The following is a 17,084-nucleotide window of genomic DNA, read 5'->3' on the forward strand; positions in this document are numbered from 1 at the left end:
CGTACCTCTGTGTCCCACAAAGAGAAAGATACAGAATCCAACATTAATAGTTTAGATCAGGGGTCTCCAACCAGGGGTGAAATGCTCCCAGTTCGGACCGGATCACCCGATCCGGTAGCGATGGCAGCAGATGGTTCAGAGAACCCGTAGCAAAAATCCCTGCCCACCGCAATGCCCAGCTGAGCCGCACGATCATCAGAGGTTGTCTTTTTTTTTTTAACTTTTAAAAGCATTTTTTCTTCGGCCAAAAAAATACTTTTAAAGATTTAAAAAAAAAAGCCTCTGATGATTGTGCGGCTCAGCTGGTATTGTCAGAGCCTTTTAAAAGCATTTTTTCTACAACCTATTCGGCCAAAGAGGTTGTAGAAAAAATGCTTTTAAAAGGCTCCTCTGACGATCCCAGCTGAGTTGCCTGATCGTCAGAGGCTTTTTTTTTCTTTTAAAGGCAAAAAAAATAATGCTTTTAAAAGAAAAGAAAAGCCTCTGACGATCAGGCAACTCAGCTGGGATCGTCAGAGCCTTTTAAAAGCATTTTTTCTACAACCTCTTTTTTTACAACCTCTGGGACTTCAACTCCCAGAGCTTTGCTGGCTGAGGAACTCTGGGAGTTGAAGTCCACAAGTCTTAAAGGGACCAAGGGTGGAGAGCCCTGCCTTAGATGTTCCACAGAGAAATAATAATAATAGTAACACCACAACGCCTGTCAAGTAAAGAGCAATACAGGTAGCTTTTTTAGTGACCATTTGAAGTTACAACAGGGGAAAAAAAGTGACAATTTTCACACTTATGACCGCTGCAGCACCCCCAAGGTCACGTGGTCAAAACTCAGATTCTTGGAAACTGACTCACAGTTATGACGGTTGCAGTGTCCCGGGAGGGGGTCACCTGATCCTCTTTTGCAACCTTCAGACGAGGAAAGTCAAGGGGGAAGCTGGATTCACTTAACAACCATGCTACTAACTTAACAACTGCAGTGATTCACTTAACAACACCGGCCAGAAAGGTGGTTGTAAAATAGGGCAAAATCCACTGAACTCTCTCTCTCTCTCAGCAAAGGAAATTTTGGGCTCAATTATGGTCGTAAGTCGAGGAATCCCAAACTGTTACAGCAAATAAATAAAGAAAACGTTATAGACAAAAGCTCACCAAATATACAAAAAAAAAAGGGGGTGGGGGCTTTATAATTATATATCCAATGCATAGCGACTATGGAGTAAGTCTCACTGAAACCCCTTGCAACCAACTTCTGAGTAAAAATGCACAAGATTGTTTTGTTCAAGCATTCAAAGGTAAAGAAAATGTGCTGGGTTTTGTTTTTGTTTTGTTTTTTTGCACCTTTTGTGTGCCTGCATTTGTCAGGGTGAGGCACAACACAATTTTAACAATGAGGGATTGCAAACCCTCCCTGAATTTCTGTGATCCTCACGCAGAAAAGAGGAGAAATCTTATATTCTGCCACTGTCTGCAGCACATTTGTTAAATTTAATTATCTTTCTCCTATGAAAGATTCATAAATCTTCAGGATCCAGTATTGGGACTCTGGAATAATTATTCCGAATGCTGTATACAGTTTGAGATTCCGGTTTCATTCAGAGAAGGATTATTCATCAAACGTCTATCATAAACCACAGCAAATGAATGGCTTTTTTTCTTTTCTTTTTTTAAAAAACCCTCACTACAGTACTCTCACTTCATTTTTTTCAGTGCTTTATATTATACACCCAGATAAATATATATAAGAACTCATTAGAACCTATTAGAACTCATTTAAAATCCCCATCCACTGTTCACCCATAATTTAGCTATACGTTTATAAAACATACTGTATCTTTCCTAGAATTTATCTCCCTGGTTTTTATGCTGATGGATATTTTTGCATCAATAGCCTTTATGTCGGAAATTCTGGGGGGGAAAAACGTGATAGATTATAGGAAATCCTTATGGCTGATTTTTGACATGTGGGACGGTTGGCCAAAGAACGGAGGGGCCATAAGGAAGACCGAAACGGCCCCGTGGTTTTTCCAGCCCTGGGCTACCATTCAGGGGCTTCTCACCTGATGGAAAATGATCCTGCAGCAACAAAAAAGCTTTTATGATCCATGAGTTAAGTTATCCCTTCTTTCCTTCTCCTTCAGCCTCTCAGCTCTTATACTCAATTGCTGCCTCTGCTCTCCTTGAATATTTGAATATTTCTTCTGCTGCATCAGGGAGTTCGCCCCCAGAAGAAGCGGGCAAAAGAAGTAAGATTTTGACACTTTTTTTTTTTTGAAGCCCAATTTGCACTGATTATTTCCCTCTGCTTCTAGAAAGGTGTGCACAGACCAAAAACGGCCTTTCCGCATTCACACTTTTCAGGTGAATGTGGACGTGAAGTTCCTACCTTCGGTAGCCCTGCTGGGCCATCGGTGTTTTACAAGGCAGCTAATTCCTCCTTAACAAACCCAGGTCCTTCACAGCCCCATGTTTCACACACACCCCTTGAAAAGAGTGTGCACAGGATTGATGAAGGCGGGGAAAAAAATCACGGGGAAAGGGATCCCCGTAAGGAAGGGGTTGTGTAAAGCCAACGGGTTTAAGTTTGAGTGTGAGCTGCACCAACGCTCGGATCATTCTTGTTAGGGAAGAAGTCCCACCGAAGAGAGAGGAGTAGGGGATGCCCTTCTGGATAACCACGCAGAGAGCGACACTGTTATCCTTGAGCGTGGTCCACCTCTTGGACGTATCTGCACACTAGAAGAATCTGGTTCTGCCGGAGAGAAACTAGATTCCCAGTCTTCACCAAGATCCCACCATCGCTTTCTAGGTCAAGCAAGCACGTTCCTTTCCAAAGTGGAGATGGAACCATTCTTCTGTTTCAAGCATTTGATGGATGTTTCAATTTCAAGACGAAAACTCAACGCGGCAGGCCACAGCTCATGGGGGGGGGAGCCTGGTGGCCACGTTCAAAGACTCAAGCAGTTTCACGTGGGTGACAGCAGGGAACTTGAAGCAGCATCGGCCATGCCAGAGCAATGCGCAGGTAGGTCTCTACCTGGTGTCAGGTAGGACTTTCTCTCCCAGGACAGAGTGAAGCAATGTCTGGAACGGAGGATAGGAACCGAGGGAGCGGGGAGGGCCAAAAAATGTCCGTTTCTCAATTTCTTGCTACTGTATATTTTAAGGAAATGCCATGCAGATTTTCTGCCTCGGAGCCAACCCAACGGGCTACGCCATCCATGGATCCTCCTTCCCTGAGTTGAGCCAGCCGTAGGATGCCAAGGGCTGGCTTTGCTTTTGGCAACTGAGTCTCACAATAAGGCAGTGTCTCCTCCTCTTCTTCTTCTTCTTCTTCTTCTTTTTCTCTGTTGCTTTCTTTGTCCATCGCTCAACGTTTCTCACGCAGGAAGCCAGTCCTCCAATGTGGTCCAGCACAAGTTTGAAGAATTGGTCCCCTGGAAATAAAAACTGGGCTCAATGGGCAAAATCGAACCTTCATATATTTTGAGATCTGGAGGATTTCAGCTGGACAGATTCGAAGCGGTCTTCTTTTTCCTAGGTCAGAAAAGAAAGAAGTTTGAAGGAGGTCACTGATCCAGCCAGAAGAATTGGGCAAGGGGCCCCTCCTTAATGTAGTGTGTGCTACAAAGAAGCCTGAGTCCAGCAAGACGACAAAATGGCAGTAGCACTTAGACTTATATACCGCTTCACAGCCCTCTCTGAGCCGTTTACAGAGTCTGGGTCTGGGTCCAGACTCCACTTACACCAATCTGGGTCCACATTTTACCCACCTCGGATGGACGGAAGGCTGAGGCAACCTTGAGCCGGTGAGAATCAAACTGCTGGCAGTGGGCAGAATTAGCCTACATTGCTGCATTCTAACCACTGTGCTACCACAGCACTAATAGGATTGTATTTTCTCTATTGTCTTCGCTTGTTGGAAGCCAACGGAGAAGGTCCCAATGGCGACCATGTGACCCTAGAAGACTGCAACCATGGGGATGCTGCCATTTTAGCGACAGTCGTAGGGGCGAGAACCAGTCGTAAGGCACATTTTTTGCTGCTGTTGCAACTTCAAGCAGTCACTAAACAAATGGTTGTCAGAGGAGTTCTACTACCTGTTTTGGCAATTCCCCCGCATTTCCCACTAACTTACTCTGCTGGGTTAATTCTGCAGTTAAAAATTCTCTCTCCCACGCTTACCTTGGTGGCCAGGGACTTGAGTTTTCCTAACAACGACTGTTTATTCGAATACACAATTTCCTCTTCGTTGTCTTCCCCTTCCATGATAGCACAGCTATCAGCAGCTGGGAGCTCACATTCTTTTGAATTGGCCGTCATCACCAGTTTTGAATATTTGTACTCCAATCTGTGGGAGCCAATACAGACAGAAGCAACGTTGTGGCTAAACTGACTGCTTTGATTAATTATTTTTTTTAAAAAAACACACCACAATTATTTTTCTTTCTTCTTGGAAACCGCTTCTGGACTTTTTGCTCGAGGTGGAAAAAAACCCTGAAACTCTGATTTTGGGTTTTTCCAATTAGATAGGTTTGTCGTTGTAGAAATGGCTAGTTTTTGTTTCATTTTCTTAATTTTTTTTTACTAAATAATAAAGAATCTTTATTACCTCTTCCTAAGGCTAAGAAAGAACTCATGTGTGTCAAAATTCCTGATGAAGTCCACAAGTCTTAAAGTTGCCACAGTTGGACCCCTTACGACAGAGACTGGTGCTTTCAATGAACTGCTAATTTTATATATGTATGTATGTATGTATGTATGTGTATATATGTTTTCTGAGGTTTTCGCAGGTGTTTGTATCTAGGTCTTTGGTTATTCGGGTTTTCTCCCGTGTAAAATTGGAAGTGTCTTGGCGATGTTTCAACAAAGTCTCATTCGTCATATTCAGGCTGGTGTTTACACCTTCGTGCTTCTAGTATGTATTAATAGTAAATAAGAGAAGGTTATAATAAATGAATTGTGGGGAGAATGTTATAATAAAGGAATGGGAGGAATCAAGAAATGATGAAGACAGCAGGAGGAGGAGGAGGAGGAGGAGGAGGAGGAGGAGGAGGAGGAGGAGGAGGAGGAGGAGGGGGAGAAGAAGAAGAGAGGAGAAGAAGAAGAAGAAGCAGAGGAGGAGGAGGAGAAGGAGAAGAAGAAGAGAGAGAAGAAGAAGAGGAGGAGGAGGAGAGGAGAAGAAGAAGAGAGGAGAAGAAGAAGAGGAGGAGGAGGAGGAGGAGAAGAAGAAGAAGAGAGGAGGAGAAGAGGAGGAGGAGGAGGAGGAGGAGAAGAGAAGAAGAAGAAGAGGAGGAGGAGGAGGAGGAGGAAGAGGAGGAGGAGGAGGAGGAGGAGAAGGAGAAGAAGAAGAGAGGAGAAGAAGAAGAAGAGGAGGAGGAGGAGGAGGAGGAGAAGGAGAAGAAGAAGAGAGGAGAGAAGAAGAGAGGAGGAGGAGGAGGAGAAGAAGAAGAGAGAGAAGAAGAGAGGAGGAGGGGGAGGAGGAGGAGGAGGAGGAGAAGAAGAAGAAGAAGAAGAAGAAGAAGAAGAAGAAGAAGAAGAAGAAGAAGAAGAAGAAGAAGAAGAAGAAGAAGAAGAAACACCTAGAATGAATGACTGATTATGTATTGTATGTTTCTTTGTTCATAAAATAAAAAAATGCTAATAAAAAAAACTAGATATCTCCTTAAAAGGACTTCTAAGACTCACTTCTGATTTTTCTTCCAGAAATAACAAGTTAAGGCGATGAGGAGGACTCCTGTGAAGGCCCCGACCCCTGCCCCGACTTTCAGCCAGAAATCCACCGTTTCACAGATTATAATCTTTTTTTCAGGCAAGGAAACCCCTTTTATACACAACTTGGGTTCATTCCAGACGTATAAGGTTTCCTAAGACAGAGAGAGAATCAATCAATCAATCAATCACATCAATATTCAATCAATTTTATACATTTGATTTTTCCAAGGAGGCAATTCCATTCACTTCTTTGGAGTTTATGTTTAAGCAATGACAGAATCAGTCAATTCCATTAAAACTAAGGAGACCTAAGAAATAATGCATGTACAGTATATATATATATATATATATATATATATATATATATATATATATATATATATATATATATATATATATATATATAATATATATATATATATAATATATATATATAATATATATATATATAATCTCATTCGTCATCTTCAGGCTTCAGCTTAGCTTCTGGGAGCAATGTGCACATTGCTCCCAGAAGCACGAAGCTGAAACCTGAAGATGACGAATGAGACTTCGTCGAAACGTTGCCAAGACATTTCCAATTTTACACGGGAGAAAACCCGAACAACCAAAGACCTACATACAAACACCCGTGAAAACCTCAGAAAACAAATATATATATATATATATATATATGTAGATAAGTTTTTTATTTTAATAGTTTAATATCAAAGTGAGACATCCTAGGACCCTCAGGATCTAATCAACCATCCACTGACGACAATTCCACTGTAAGTAAATAGTCAGAATAGGAATACAACTAGTAGTGGTATTTTCCCCCCCTTCTTCTCTTTCTCATTGTACAGCTCATTTAATTGACTCCTCTCTGTTATGTTTCTAAGCAAGACCTCACCTTCAAGATATTTCTTCTAGAAGTTGAACTAATCTACACATTGTTGACGGTATCTTTTTGCTGAAGAAGAACTTTCCTGCCTGGGCCAGAGAATGTTTAGCATTTTCTGCAAGAATCTTTGCAAATAATAAGAACTGTGTCTTCCATCTATGGAGATTTTGAGCCATCCCAGGTCACGGTTGTCCCAAAGGTGTTTTTTTTTCAAAAGGCAACTGGGTTTTTCTTTGTTTTTCCCTTGAAGACATTTTGCTTCTCATCCAAGAAGATTCATCAGTTCTGGAGAAGCTCTTCAGTTCTCCAGAACTGAAGAAGCTTCTTGGACGAGAAGCAAAACATCTTCAAGGGAAAAGAAAAACAAAGAAAAATCCGGTGGCGTTTTGAAAAAAACCTTTGGGACAACCGTGACTGGATGACCAAGAATCTCCATAGAAGGAAGACCTAGCCCTTTTTATTTGGGACTAAATCTTCCATTCAAACAATACTTTTCGCCATCTATGTATTATTTTATACCATGTGGACATCTCAATTATATGGCCACATTTAAGAGGGTTGGCAAGTTTCTCACCCTTTCTTTTGAATTCAAGATATCCATCAGCATTCATCCACACCCATTTTTACCCCCAGGTCTAGCGGTCTACATAAAACCAGCCATTGATCAAACTGTGGTTTGTGAACAATTGTCTTCAACAACTGCCACATTATTCCTTTCTTCGTGCTTTGTACTGACTTTAAGTCTTGGTATATTCCCGTATTTTGAAGTATCTTATGTTTCAGCTCTTCTTGTGAGAGGAAAAACGGGAAAGATCAAGGTCACTGGAGAGGTTCCTCATGCCCTACCCACATTTGTAACAGAATTAGTATTTTTAATAAGACGGGAAGTATAAGGTCTAACCAGTGTTGGGATTCAGCCAGTTCGCACCACTTCGGGAGAACTGGTTGTTAACTTTCTGAACAGTTTGGTAAACTGATTTTTGGAAGAAATCATTAGGGCAGAGAACTGGTTGTTAAATTACCTGAATCCCACCACTGGGTCTAACTACACAAGTTGTGTTGATGCTGCCACCAAAGGTGTAACCAGTTAATTACCTGGTGGCCCTTTTTACAAGCACCCTCGATCTCGTGATAGTCCTGCTCGGTGCACATGGGACACGCTTCTGCACTCTCCCACAAAAAGTAGAACAAACACCCATCACAGGTACCTGCAGGACAAGAACTGGAGGAGAAACGCTGGCTGGGTTAGAGTGATGCATTCAGAAGGGAGAAAAACATTAATTTAATTGGTTCTCACAGAGGTTTCCACCCTGTCGCACCATCAGTTCATGAACTACAAGAAAAACATCACACCCATTGCCAAGTTGGCCATTAACAATGTTCCAAAAATGCAAAAACTATGGTCTGTCCAACTCCTATGTCCAAGATAAATATATTATGAGCACTCTGCTTCTTTAATGGGCTGCCTTCTACTTTGTTACGCAGCGTGCTTTCAGGACATCCTCCAACAAGGATTCAACCCTCCAACACGCAGTCTTCTCTTTGGATTCTGACATGCACCTCTGGACCCATCCATGCAAGTGTCAACCCCGTACACTGTTTAGAACTTAGTTTGTACACGGTTAAGAGTTAGGGTTAGGGTTCAGGTTGGTGGAACTACATAAAGCAGGGATGTACAAACTTGGCCCCTTGGAGAGTGGTGGACGTCAACTCCCAGAATTCTCCAGCCAGCAACTTGCACATATTTATAGCTCATGCTGGCTGGGGAATTCTGGGAGTTGATGTCCACTACTCTTCAAGGGGCCAAGTTTGGACACCCCTGATGTAAAGGAAAGGGATCTCGTTTGGTCTACTCTAAACTGCAATCAAAAGATTCTTTGCAATAGTGGTGAATATCTGTTCTTCAGGTGTAGAACGAGGGTGAACGTTCGTCCTCCGAGCTCCTGGGTGGGTAACATTTTGTTACCACGCTAAGTAACATCTTCAGTGGAGTTCAGGGGATGTCAGTGTCCGTGTTTATAAGGGCTTCAGGTATAGAGGTGTCAAGTGGGGGTCTTGTGGCACTCTTGTGACCCTCACTTGACACATTTACAGCCAAAGCCCTTATAAACAGAAGAACACAGACACCGACATCCCCTGAACTCCACGGATAGATGTTGCTTAGCCTGGTAATGAAACGTTCAAAAACCCACCCACGAGCTCAGAGAACGACCCTGCACCATCAAAAGACCCTCTCCAGCTGAACAGACAAACCAAGCAAAATCCTACAAGTAAGAGTGAAATTTGTTAGGAAGAAGCAGGGGATGAAATGCTCCCAGTTTGGACTGGATCGCATGATCTGGTAGCAATCGTGGCCGGTGGTTTGGCGATTCGGTAGCGATGGCAGAGCAAAGCTCCATCCAGGGTGTCATTACTTCCTGGTTTTAACAAGGAAGTAATGTGTTTTTTACATGCACTTCCGAACCGGTAAGGAAGGTAAGTAGATTTCACCCCTGGGAAGAAGAATATGAGCATGATATTCTAGACCAGAGCTTTTTAAGATGGCATTGAGGGATCCATTCTGAGGATAGATTTCAAGGCATTGGTGAACCTGGATGGGGAAAAGGTTAAGCCTTTTATTTTCATTACATTCTCACTAAAATTTAGAGCCAAAGGTGTTTTTTCAAAAGGCAAGTGGGGTTTTTTTCCTCCCCCTTGAAAACATTTCACTTCTTCAGTTCTCAACTTCTCTTGAATGAGAAGCGTAGCGTTTTCAAGGGCGGGGGGGACCAAGAAAGTCCGGTTGCCTCTTGAAAAAGCACTTTTGGGACAACCGTGACCTGGATGACTGAGAATCTCCGTAGACACTAAAACTTAGCTTTTCATTCATTACAAGGAGTTCTCAACCTATGACATCAATTGGGACTAGAATTTCCACTGCTAAGGGATTCAACACACGACCGCAGAGGTTCTGGAACTGCCAGAATTCCAAAGACTGGTCGTAACTACCATTCATTCAGCACCGTCACTGAACAAACGGTTGTAGGTCAAGGACCACTTGTTTTGAACATAGGCAATAAAGTAATTGATGCATGACTCCAAAAATGTTTGGTAACCTGAATACATCATCATCCTCTTCTTTTAATGACCCTATAATCCCTGGTGGGGTGGAGTCTGGGCAACTGAATGGAGCCGAGTGTTTAGTGGCCAGATGCCCTTCCTGTTGCCAGTGTGGAGTTATATTCATCAGATCTATTCTCATCGTGTCCAGAGAGAGAAATATCTGCCTCTACCTAGGATCAAACTCACAGCCTCCTGATTGTGAGGCGAGAGCTCCGCCTCTAGGCCACCCCACCACTCGGGTAACCTGAATACATCTCACTATCTAATGTTATTTGAATTATTTTTAATATTTTGATCTCTGAGAGTAAGTAGTTTCCTTTGTGCATTTTATTTTTTGGCAACGAAATAGGTTTCTCTGAGAAGAAGCCGACAGAGTATTGTCAGAAGGATCCGTGGCCCAAAATGGTTGAAGATGCCCCCTCGAGATCCTCTCCAGATTTCACTTAAATTGAAGGTGAAGCCAGGCGCACAGGTGCTTCTTCCAATAACCTTCTGAAAGAATGGCGGGCATGTGAATCTGAAACGTTTTAAACTATCCAGGAGGATGGAGATCTGCCGAGAGGTCTCCGCTCGAGTTTCTCGTCGGAACACATACCTGGGAACTGAGATTTCTCCCTGGCCAGGTTTCGTGGGGTTGCACCTCATCATCACAACAGATGCACGGCCTTTTTCACACGTGGCCGAAGCGCCCGAAGACCTGGGCAGAAAGGAAGGGGGAAAATCAGTGGTGGGATTCAAATAATTTAACAACCGGTTCTCTGCCCTAATGACTTCTTCCAACGACCAGTTTGCCAAACTGCTCAGAAAGTTAACAATTGGTTCTCCTGAAATGGTGCGAACTGGCTGAATCCCAACACTGGAAAAAATCCAGGTGTTACCCAGAGAGCTCTTGGCCGACTGAGGAGGAAAACGAGGTGCTTCCTTTGCTTGGGTTTGTCAGTTGGGATGTTAACAGCTTCAATTTTTTGGGGTGTGTGTGTGTGTGGAGGTCTTCTCCCATGCTTGCCTCAGCTACAAATGAAGCTTTGGCTGGATGCTTTATGAAGTTATTGCCGGTTTTTATAATATTTTATAATAATGTCTCCACACACCCACTTCACGGTCTGTTCCTGTTGCTCCCCTCTGGAAGGAGGTTTTTCTAGCAGATTGTGTAACGGCTTTGTTCCTGAGGCCATCCTCTCTGGCAAACTCCCAAGATTCGTTTCTCTCGCCATGTACATGTATACATCCGAACTAGGCCGTGCTGTTTCTCTGTGTCATATTAATATATGTGGGTATATGCATAATTTGGCATTTATTGGGTATTTATTTAGTCACGGTTATGTAATGTATATTAGAAGCAGAGAACCTTTGAGAGCTAAATGCAATGAAATTTCATTTTAATGTATGCCAATTAGTGCACATTCAAAGTGACCATAAAGTTAGATTCTAAGTCTATTAGCAGCTCTAAGATTTGGCAGTAAAGATACTCTTGAGTCAAGCTCTACCCCTAGTGGCTTCATGAATACGTCCAAGCTATTTTATTGGCCTTTTTTTTACCATTGCATTCTTTAAGTTGTTGTTGTTATTTTATTCTTTTAAGTATCTTTTCTTTTCTTTTACATACACTGAGAGCGTATGCACCAAGACAAATTCCTTGTGTGTCCAATCACACTTGGCCAATAAAAAATTATATTCTATATTCTATTCTATTCATTAAACTTGACACTCAGTCAAGTGAACATTTAAAAATGTATCACAAATATCATTGACTGGCTCTGATGGTTGAGATGGATTGCTGCCAACATCCTAGGTATCAACCAAGTATCTTCTCTGTTGTTGTTGTTGTTGTTGTTGTTGTGTTGTTATGTTAATCTTTGACCATGAATCTAAGAGCAGTTAAGGTAACGTCTGAGTTACCTTATATATATAATTCTATATTTTATATTTTATTTTCGGGTCTAGTCTACATTCTTGTTTCCCATTAAGGGAATAACCACATCTCACCTTGGTTAACTTCCAAGTTATTTGAGACTCGGCAGCGCACATTTAATAATAAATATTTCTGAAAACTTGGGGAGTGGGACCACGGGAGAAGGTGGAAGAGTGGGATTCCCACAGTCTAATGTTCCCCTATTTGTCCATTGCAGAGAGTCCTCGACTTACGACCAAAATTGAGCCCAGCATTCCCACTGCTAAGCAAGGCATCAGTTAAGTGAATGAGATGGTCATTAAGAGAACCTGGCTTCCGCTACTGACTTCCAGAATGAGGGCTGCTTGGCGGTCTCTCAGCCTGTTTGTTTTCTGGCAGATGTTTCATCACCTAAACTGGGTAACATCATCAGGGCTAATTGGGTCATGAAACATCTGCAAGAAAAACCAGAAGTTCAGAGCACACCAAGGACCCCACAGTCTGCCTCCTCTTTCTCTTCCATTACAGAAACACCTTCCATTCTAGCACTGATGACGTTCCCTAGTTGAATCATGAAACATCTGCAAGAAAACCACCAAGCTCAAAGAGCACCAAGGGCCCCTCATGTCACCCCTGAACTACAAATATTCTCTTTTATTAAGTCCCAGAATCCTCAGCAAGAAGCAGAATGTCTTTTAATTGTGCTAGCAGAGAGTTAATTTTCCTGATGGTTTTGCAGAGATTCAGAAGGCAGCCCTGTGGAGAGCAAGAATAAAATTGGCTGACAGGGAAGAAGAACTGAATCCTACGGAAAAAGGACACAAAGCACATTTATAATATTACATATGATAGAATAGAGTTGGAAGGGACCTTGGAGGTCTTCTAGTCGAACCCCCTGCTTAGGCAGGAAACCCTACACCACTTCAGAAAAATGGTTGTCCAATCTCTTCTTAAAAGTGTTGGAGCATTCACAACTTCTGGAGGCAAGTTGTTCCACTGGTTAATTGTTCTAACTGTCAGGAAATTTCTCCTTAGTTTTAAGGTGTTTCTCTCCTTGGTTAGCTTGATGCCAAACAGCATGTAGCCAGAGAGAGAAGAAAGAAAGAAAGAAAGCATGATATTACGGGGGGTGGGGGGGTTATAACACCCACAGTCAAAACAAATGATGGTGCCTCCTGACTATTCAATTTGGTCCTTGATGACAGCGTAAGCTTCTCCTGAATGTTCACATTCCTTCTGCAGATTGCAAAGGAAAATGGAGAATCGAGCGATTCATTCTTCTACTTACTTGTAATAAAAATGAACATCAGGCAGCTTTGTTTCAGATGGTGCAAACATTTCTGGCTTAATATTAACATTTCCCAGGGTGGTTTCAACAGTTGCTCCTGCAAAGAAGAAAAGAAAACCATTTCTGGAAGAATTTATAGGCGGTTGGGAAAAAGACTACTGTATACATTGCATAAAATGTTATTGGGCAGATTTGATTTGTTACAATGCAAGTTGGTCTAAGGCCAAACCGAGACGTCGTGACGCTCGATATATTTTCTGGTTTCTTATAAAAATCCCCAGGACTGTGTGGAAGAATTAAATGCATGTGTCAAGTTTGATGCGCACCTATGCTGTTGCAACCATTGTTACTTCTCAGTTTGCCAATGAACCAGGTGGGAGGGAAGGGTAAGATGAAATGTAGGCTGCAGGTACCAAGAAGACAAACTGTGAGAGCCAAGGACACTTTGGCAGGGGTTCTCCAAAGTCAAAGACTTTTTCTCATAACAATACAATGATGCACCATTGGACAATGTGACCTGCATTAATAGGGGAAGGGAGAATCCTATCCTTTAATTATGTGGATTTGAGTGGGGAATAGCTAGATCTGGTTTTGCCCTCATCAGTGCCAAAATGATGTACTCAATAAAATTTTGCATTCATAGATTAGATCGCCTCCACCATCCTTGCTTTGGTTGGGTTCGTCAGTCGGGTAACACTGATGGTACGTGAGCATTTAGATTAGCCTGGAAATTGACAAACATCCCAGGAAAAAAGCGGTGACAAACTATGTGCCTATTCTTGCCAAGAAAAGGACATGAATATAATCACCAGGAAGGGAATTCAACTCAGTCAAGGCTCTGAGCGGTATTTTTGTGAACAAGTAGTAGAATTTTTTTTGAGTCAAAGAAAGGAAGACAAATGTTACTCGGTTAAACCAATTAAGCTCTGGAGCTTCCCTGCATGAATCTGTAATGATACCCCTTGAGCAACGGAGGCATATGGATAAAGGAAGCTTTGTTTTAAAAGTAATTTGGAGTCTAATTTGTTTGCAATTAAGTATAGAAAACTACCAAAAAAAATCACCCCAATATCTTAAAAGAAGGCTTTTCTTCTGTCAAGAAGCACAGTATTTTTAATATGTAATAAAACTGTAAGTTTTAGACTTCCTTCAGGTCTTTAGAACCCCTGAACTAACAATGGATGATGTGACCACTGATTTTAAGTACTAATTACAGTAATCCATTAAAATCAGTTGGTCGATCAAACAGAGATATTTATTAGTGGATACTTTCCTGTATAAAAAGCATCAGTTACACGAGACTATTCGCATCTTCCATAAGATGCGGTTACCAGAACTGCTATTCAGCACATTGGGGTGTGTCCAAACTTGAAGAACATCTCAAGAGCTTGAAGAACATCTCAAGAACTTGAAGCTCCAACCTGGAAATCTGCTCTGCAGGTAATATTAAATCTCAATAGTACCTCTTGCATCTCCTGTGGTGGCAGGGAGAAATGGGGAAGCAGGATTGGATCCTAGAGTAGGAACCTGAGAGAAGGCTTCCAGATCCAAGAAATGCCACCCGTCTCCTGCCATTTATTTCTCTGATGTATGGATTATTTATAGATATTACTGCATTCTTCAGAGGACAATTGAAATAGAAAGATTAAGATAAATACCACCAATCTCAATTTCTGCTGGCTATATAGACATCTTTGAGTACGTTTCTTGGCAACAATAAGGGAAAGATCAACCATTGCCTTCCTCCAGTAGTGAAATGCAGCCTACATTTTGGGATTTCTTAATTGTCTCCCATTCAAATATTAGGAAATGCGTTATTTTATCTCCTCCTACAATCATAATACAAGTCAGGGAAGATTTTGCTCCCTCTTGGTCATGACAGAAAGCATATGTTTCACTACCCACAGCTCCTATTTTAGTCACCGCTGATGCCCTGAGGTCCGGTTCTATCGGTACCTTCCTTGAGGGCTCCCTGGCGCTCTCTGAGCTTGGCGGTTTTCTTGCAGATGTTTCATTACCAACCTGGGTAACATCATCAGCGCCAGCAGGGAGCGAAGCTTGCTCTCATTTAATATTCTAGTGGACATTTTATATTCTATCTTATATTCTATTCTGAAGTGAGAGGAAACCCCGCAGCCTACCAGCACTCATGATGTTACCTAGTTGGGTCATGAAACATCTGCAAGAAAACTGCCAAGCTCAGAGGGCACCAAGGACCCCACAGTCCTCCTCCTTCTCCTCTTCTTCTTCTTCTTCCTCCTTCTCCCTCTCCCTCTTCTCCTCCTCCTCCCCTCTCTCTTCTAGCACTGAGAAAACATTGAAACATCTGCAAGAAAACCACCAAGCCCAGAGAGCACCAAGGACCCATAATTCAACCCAGAACTACAAATATTCTCCTCTATCAATGCTGCCTTTGATAGATTACAGACATCCCCTGACACTTGTCTTTAGACTTGCAAAACTTGCCCATCAAAACCATCCCATTTCTACATCATATCCGAGTTCTGTTGGGTGACTTCCTATTCCCCTCTTTATTTATTGCTGGTCATTCTTGCATCACCACAAGAAGAAAGTTACCCAGGAACACGTCAGCCAGGCTGGTCGACTGGAGGGCCAAAGCTGTGCGGAAGCCCTTGCTGTCCGGAGGGATGATGGTTGACTGGCAGACAAATGCCCGCACCACGTTGGAGTAATCTTCTGACTCGGCCACCATATCCTTCAGCGTGATGTCCGTTATGTTGTCCGCACAGATGGCTCTCTTTTCTCCCTGTGGAAGTTAAAGAGGGGAAAAGGGCGATCGGTTGATTGATGAGCATGGCAAACTGCTCACCGTATATCAGACCAGAGGAGGAGCCTTCTACAATTTCATGCCAGTTTGCTGACAAATTCAGGAAGCCATCTGCAAAAATGGAGTTGCCTGACGGTGAAAGGAACCTGGTGAGTCCTTCAAAGTTGATCAAACAGCCAGAAGGGGGGGAGAGAAGGGAGGGAGGGAGGGAGAGAGAGAGAGAGGGAGGTTGGCCTCTGCAGTGGGGGAAGAGGAGGAAGAGGAGGAGGAGAAGAAGGAGGGAGAAAGAGAGAAAGGAAGGAAGGAAGGAAGGAAGGAAGGAAGGAAGGAAGGAAGGAAGGAAGGAAGGAAGGAAGGAAAGGAAAGAAAGAGGGAGGGAGGGAGGGAGGGAGGGAGGGGGAAAGGAAGGAAGGAGGGAGGGAAGGAAGGAGAAAGAGAAAAGAGAGAGACAGAAAGAAAGAAAAAGAAAGAGGGAGAGAGGGAGGGAGGGAGGGAGGGAAGAAAGGAAAGAGAAAGAGAAAAGAGAGAGAAAGGAAGGAAGGAAGATAGGAATCATGTTGCTTTCTTGCACAGGACAATATGCTGTAAACTGGCTTTTAAATAACAATCCAGCCACTTAAGGGTGATTTAGAAGAAGGGGAGAAGAAGGGATACAGCAGCTTTCAGAAAAATGCATGGTGTGCTTCTCTATGGAACATCCATTTTGCCTCTCTGCACGCATATAAATGGATCTATTCTTCCTACTGCACAAATAATGCGGGGTTTTGTGTCCTTCTTTAAACAGAATTATGGCATATTCCTCCAATTTCATTTTCACACTGAAAATGGTGAATGCTTCCAGTTGTTCTCCGAGAACACTTTGCACCAATATTCACTTTTATTTTTTCCAAATCCGATTCGGTGCTATTTCTCCCTTAACTGGTTTGGTGCCATTTCCCCACCAGTTGCTCCTACAGTGGGCAGGATGGGCCACTTTGCAGAATATCACTGAACAAAAAAAAAATAAAGACATGAAAATAGCCAAACTCTCCAGAGATCTCATCTCAGAATATAGATATTGTATATGATTTCTTAATAGATTCTGGGCATATTAGTTTTTTCCCCAAATAACCAGAAGGCAGTGGGTGCCATCTAGTGCAATAAACTATCACAAACTTGAATAAAAATAGCAGGAGAGAGCTATAAAATTTCAGAGGTTGCCATGGGATGGTGCAAATGGGACCAATAAACAAGAAGCAATACTTCGAGATCGGTTTTATGACTGATCTCAGATAATAATACAAAAAATCATTTTGTGAATGGAATGTCTCACTTACGGACATTGATCTTGTTCAGTCTGAATGCCTGCCAGGAAAGGGGTCATATTTTCAACAACATTTGCAAAGATTTTGTGATAGAATGACAACCTCAACACTCTAATTAA

The 17,084-nt window shown here is 42.4% G+C and overlaps 1 protein-coding gene across 1 annotated transcript in view; it reads right to left on the reverse strand.

The window, feature by feature from the left end:
- Positions 1-526: 526 nt before the first annotated feature.
- Positions 527-17,084, reverse strand: part of ELAPOR2 (endosome-lysosome associated apoptosis and autophagy regulator family member 2) — a 72,611-nt gene continuing 56,053 nt past the window's right edge. The window contains exons 16-22 of the mRNA XM_058191511.1: positions 15,451-15,640; positions 12,874-12,970; positions 10,290-10,391; positions 7,688-7,814; positions 5,683-5,861; positions 4,180-4,345; positions 527-3,531 (exon numbers count right to left, since the gene is read on the reverse strand). Of these exons, the coding sequence (XP_058047494.1) occupies positions 3,472-3,531; positions 4,180-4,345; positions 5,683-5,861; positions 7,688-7,814; positions 10,290-10,391; positions 12,874-12,970; positions 15,451-15,640 (921 nt within the window). The 3' untranslated portion in view covers positions 527-3,471. The remainder of the gene's footprint in view (positions 3,532-4,179; positions 4,346-5,682; positions 5,862-7,687; positions 7,815-10,289; positions 10,392-12,873; positions 12,971-15,450; positions 15,641-17,084) is intronic.

This window comes from Ahaetulla prasina, chromosome 7 (genome assembly GCF_028640845.1).
Source record: "Ahaetulla prasina isolate Xishuangbanna chromosome 7, ASM2864084v1, whole genome shotgun sequence".
NCBI classification, from domain to species: Eukaryota; Metazoa; Chordata; class Lepidosauria; order Squamata; family Colubridae; genus Ahaetulla; species Ahaetulla prasina.